The sequence below is a fragment of the Elephantulus edwardii genome, unplaced genomic scaffold, assembly GCF_000299155.1.
Source record: "Elephantulus edwardii isolate Elephantulus edwardi_28Jun2011 unplaced genomic scaffold, EleEdw1.0 scaffold00059, whole genome shotgun sequence".
Lineage (NCBI taxonomy): Eukaryota > Metazoa > Chordata > Mammalia > Macroscelidea > Macroscelididae > Elephantulus > Elephantulus edwardii.
The window spans coordinates 10,223,774-10,228,914 of NW_006399809.1; the positions used below are offsets into that span (position 1 = coordinate 10,223,774).

Here is a 5,141-nt window from a genome sequence, read left to right on the forward strand (position 1 = left end):
TCTGCTGATGTGCTGTTCTGGTCATTTTGGGATAATCTTCAGCAGAATCTTGGTTGCATGTGTTATTAATGATATTGTTTGTTAATTTCCACACTCTGTCAGATCACCTTTCTTTGGAATGGAAACAAATATAGATCTCTTCCAATCAGTTGGTCAAGTCTTTGTTCTCCAGATTTCTTGGCACAACTTGGTGAGCACATCTAGGGTAGCATCTGTTAGTTGAAATATGTCAATTGGTATACCATAAATTCTTGGAGACTTATTTTATGCCAATTCTTTCAAGGCAGCTTTAACTTCTTCCTTAATCACCATAGGCTCTTGCTCATATGTTGTTTCATCTAATTCTTCTGTGTCTGCCAATTCCTTTTGATACAGTGACTCAGTATATTCTTTCCATCTTCTTTTAATACTTCCCATCTCACCTTTTTCCCTTACTTGGTACTAGCAGCCAGGAAATCTGACATATTGAATTTTGGAAGTCTATAGTCAGGGACCTCTTCAAATTACTGAGGAGCAATGTTAGGTTGAGGACTAAAGTGCACCTGATTCAGATTATGATCTTTTTAATCACTTACTGTACTGCTGAGAGCCAGACCAAATGAACAAGGATGACAGAAGAAAAAATAATGCCATTGAACTATGGTGTTGAAGAGCACTGAACCTCCCATGGACTTCTAAAAAGAACAAACGGACGTGTCTTGGAGAAGGTTCAGCCAGAGTACTTCTTGGAGGCAAGGATGGTGAAGCTTTGTCTCACATGCTTTGGGCATGCTGCTGGGAGAGGCTATTCCTTGGAGAGGGACGTCATGCTTGGGAATGTGGGGAGACAGTGAAGGAGAAGACCCTAAGCCAGGTAGATTGACACAGTGACTACAGCAATCAGTTTGAGTGTGTTAGAGATTGTGAGGTCACCACAGGATAGAACAGCTTCCAGGTCTGTTGTTTATAGGTCAGTACTGGACTTGATGGCACCCAACAACAGCAATGGCCTTGGGAAGTTCTCTGTGTTACAGGGTTGCTCTGAAGCAGGAGATTTATGGCAGTGAGTGAAGTGGTTTTAGGGTTTTTGTTACCTAGAAGACCAGTGTGTTTGAAGTAGATCATAGCAGTGAATGGTGGAAAATGAGAAAAAAGAAATTACAGAAAGCAAGGTCACAGAAACTTATCAGGTAAGGGAAGAAATTATGTGTTTTGACTAGAAGAGTGATATGATCTGTCTTTTTAACTGAGTTGCTCTGGCCACTGAATTTTGAGAAAAGGAGAGACAGGACAGAGACAAGGAGATGATTCAGGAGATGTTAGGGAATGAATCCTGATAGTGTGGCATGTTAATGTGTCAAGTAGCTGACTAATCAGGCTGAAATTTAAGTGGATGAGTGTCTCCAAGAGATAAGGATTAGGTGGTCTCAGATACCTGATGAACAGTCTCCATGAGTTGAGGATTTTATGGCTGTGGGTTTGGTTACTTTAGACAAGAGATGGTAGGTAACAGCTTGAGAAAGTGCCAGTAGGGTTGATAGTAAGAAGTGGCTAGATTCTGGATATATTTTGAAGACTTTGGCAGAATAGGATGAGAGTTACGTGTCAGTTTTATACTAATGAAATTTCTATTGCTCTCACTGATGGAAAAAAATTAAAATTCTTACAGGTTCTCAGGTAATTTTAAGATTCTGATGGTCTTGATGTCAATTTTTGTTGCTTGTTTTGAAGACAGAGCTGTTGTTTCTGTGTCCTAATTCATTACTAAGGAAGGATAAAGAGGAAATATGAATCTCTGAAGATTGACATTGCCAAAACAATCTTCTAATGAGTGCCTTGTAGACCTTTGGTGTCATTTGCCTTGCTGTGTCCTCGAAGCCTTCACAGAGCCTTACATATCTTGTGATTAGGTCCTGTCCAGTTCACGTGAAAGCATAGAGACCCTATTGCCACAGATCAAAGCTCTGCCCAATTCTGTGCCTTTCTCACAATCTCCACCATGCTTAAGCCCCATTGTTGTATCACTGTGTCAATCCATGACCAAACACTGAGGGTCATCTTCACCTTTACTGACTCTCTACTTTCCCAAGGATGATGTCTCTTTCCAAGGTTCTGCCCCTCCTGACAACATGCTCAAAGTATGTGTGATGAAGTCTCACCATTCTTGCATCTATGGAGCGTCCTGACTGAGACCTTGTACTTTGTTTTAATAAAAAAAAATTATTTTATATTGGTTTGCTTAAAAAGTTGATATACATTGTTTTTCACACTAAGCTCCTTCATATTGTTCCCATTCATTTTATCTCATAAAATGAGTCAACATTGAACCATGACCACTATTGCCGTGTCTTTTCAGATCCTCGTTTGAAGGGTGGCATAACCCTTCTGAGAAACAAACCCTCTGAGAAACAAACTTATTGTCATATGTTGATTCACAGCTGTATTACAGGTCAGAGGTCCACATAGGGCAATATTTACAGAGGCAGATTGCCACATATTTCTCCTGAGGTTGGAAGTTCAAATCTCGGTCCTGTTAACAGCCCAGTGTTTAACCAATGTGCCTTAAGTGTTTCCTGTTGAATAGCATGTTGTTAAAGCACCATCAAGTTTACTATCATTACGACTATTAGCGACCTTGTGAACATAGACGTTGCAAAGTCTCTCCATTTTCAATTGATAATGTGAAATAGTTATGCTTTGCTGCTCGGTGGGACAAAGATGCGGGCAGTCCGCTTCTATAGATTATGACCTAGGAAAACGTGTGTTGCAGTTCTTCCTACTCTGCCCTATAGGTCGTATGGGTCACCATCCACCCTATTCCAATGGGTGTGGTTTTTGTTGGTTTAGTAGCCATGATTTCTAACCGACTTGATCCCCAAGGGGCTTTGTATCTTTATTTTTTGCTCCCTCAACCCGCCAACTTCCTTGTCCAAGTTGGATAGCGATGCTTGACACTACTAACGTTATTTCCGCACCTCTTACGAGCAGAGGCAACTCAGTCTTGCAATTCTCAGCTGAAATCTGAGCATCACACTATTGCTTTCGTTTGTGTAAAGATGCCACCGCGTTAAATGCTGCAGTCTGTTTCCCCAGCCTCTGAGAAGCTCAGCATCGTTACCTCACGGGCCGCGCTGTGCACGCCGGGAGCTGGAGATGAGGAGACGGAGCGCGCTCCTTCCTGCGTCTCGGCGATCCGAGCTCCGCCCGCGAGCGCCCCCAGTGCGCAGGCTCGGTGAAGCGCCGCGGTAGCCAACAGCGGGCCTGTTTCCTAGCAACCGGGGAGGCGGCAACGTCATAGCGGCGGGATTCTAGCCCCGCTGCCCACTGTCGGGCCGTTTTCTGCCCCTTCGAGCAGCAGCGAACCGAAGGGCGCTCAAGCTTAGAGCTTGTGCCCGGACGTCCGCGTCCGCCCACACACACCTTAACCTACGCAAGTAGCCACGACCCCCGCTCCTGAGGCCCGGGCCAGTAGCAGCCGCAACCCGGGTCCCCTGCGCTTCCTCCGCGCGCCCACGCAGTTCTCCGCCCCTGGGTTCGGCGGGACGATGCTGGAGTCTATTCGCGTGACGGGTGAGTGCGGGACTCAGGGGTGCTGGGCACAGACAGGTCAGGGCACCCGGGCCTGTCGCTGTGGGTGTGAGCAGGTCCCGGCCCGCTCTCGGTGTTGCGGGGCCGGCCAGGTGAGGGTGCGCAGACACTGGGCAGCACAGTAACACACCTTGGGGCGTCTTGAAGCCGCTTGGGAAAAGGGTCCCTTTTGTCGCTGCCTTTTTGTAAGTACATGTTGTAGAGTCCGGTGCAATAACTCATAATTGTTTGGTGCCCTCGAATGGGAACCGAGTCCTAGCGCACCCTCAGGCGGGTTTTCAGAGGCAGTAAATCATACGGGAGGAGATTGCTCATCCCTAGCAGCTGGTGGACTTGAACTACCTTTGACATTGTAGTCCACCAGAGCTCCCTAAATTAGAAAGGTAATTGGCCTTAATAATGTGTGTCCTAAGCAGTGCTGAACTATGTTCCAGAGTATATGTGACACGTAATTAGGCAATATGTTGTAATAGCGTCTGATTTTCTAGAATGTTCAAAAAAACCCTCAGAGCGCTCATTCTGTTTTTATTTGTATGTGAGGAACTCAGGTGGTATTAGTTAAATGTTCATATAGCAATCAAAAAATTGTCGGTTCAAACCTATCAGTGGTTCTTGGTCAGAAGTATGTGACAGTTCTTTTCCTCAAAAATTACAGCCTTGGAAATGCTTCGGGGCAGTTCTAATTTGTCTTACTATGTCTGTCGGGACATAACAGCAACAAAACAATAAGAGTATGATTTACAGTTACCTAGGTGGCATTAGTTTCTATTTTTCCACATATGTCCGTGTGTATGCTTAAGTCAGTGAGAACCTTTTGAGCTGTTTGGAATATGTATCATGCATGAGCTCTTGTAGCCTCTCTGACAGGCCATTTAGAAGTGGTTTTAATCCCCTAGCTACTCCTTGAAGCATAAAGACGGGTAGGGTAGTCTTCCTATTATGATGCACAGTTTCTTAAACTGCATGGAACTGATTCAGAAGCAGTGAGTTTGACCGTTGATACCCAAACTTAAAATATGAACAGTTAGACTCCAACACGGAAAATTTTCTTGCCTTTTAGTATACTGTTTTTAAACAACTGTGACTACTAGTCATTTAAAAAATGATCTAACAAAATATTATGGTAACTTCTGAGAACATTTTATCAGCATTTGATTCTATTTGATAGTATTCCTGCAAGACCAGGATCCATCTGAGTAGCTAGTAACAGTGAAGAACAAAGTAAAGGTTAATTTGCCCCAAACTAGTGCGAAGTAAGTCGTATATTTTTAATTTTAAGGTATTGCAAACCTGTTAGACCATCTTTCTTTCCATGATTGGCCTAGAGATAGATAGAGAGATGGAGAGATAGGCCTGTTGTTCATAGGGTCTCTGACTCAAAGGCAATCAACAACAATATATATATGTATATGAGCTGTGGTGCTGGAGAAGAGTATTGAATGTACCATGGACTGCCAAGAAAACAAACAGATTCATCGTAGAGAGGATTAAACCAGGCTGCTCCTTGGAGGCAAGGATTCTGGGGCTTCGTCTGACATACTTTGGACATGTTGTAAGGAGAGACAGGTCTTTAG

At 44.0% G+C, this 5,141-nt stretch overlaps 2 protein-coding genes across 2 annotated transcripts in view; one reads left to right on the top strand and one right to left on the bottom strand.

The window, feature by feature from the left end:
• The window catches only part of ANLN (anillin, actin binding protein), a 104,096-nt gene extending 100,821 nt beyond the window's left edge, over nucleotides 1-3,275 (bottom strand). Inside the window, exon 1 of the mRNA XM_006887626.1 lies at nucleotides 3,103-3,275. Coding sequence (XP_006887688.1) covers nucleotides 3,103-3,275 — 173 coding nt within the window. The remainder of the gene's footprint in view (nucleotides 1-3,102) is intronic.
• A 249-nt stretch (nucleotides 3,276-3,524) lies between these two features.
• The window catches only part of KIAA0895 (KIAA0895 ortholog), an 82,907-nt gene continuing 81,290 nt past the window's right edge, over nucleotides 3,525-5,141 (top strand). Inside the window, exon 1 of the mRNA XM_006887627.1 lies at nucleotides 3,525-3,659. Coding sequence (XP_006887689.1) covers nucleotides 3,525-3,659 — 135 coding nt within the window. The remainder of the gene's footprint in view (nucleotides 3,660-5,141) is intronic.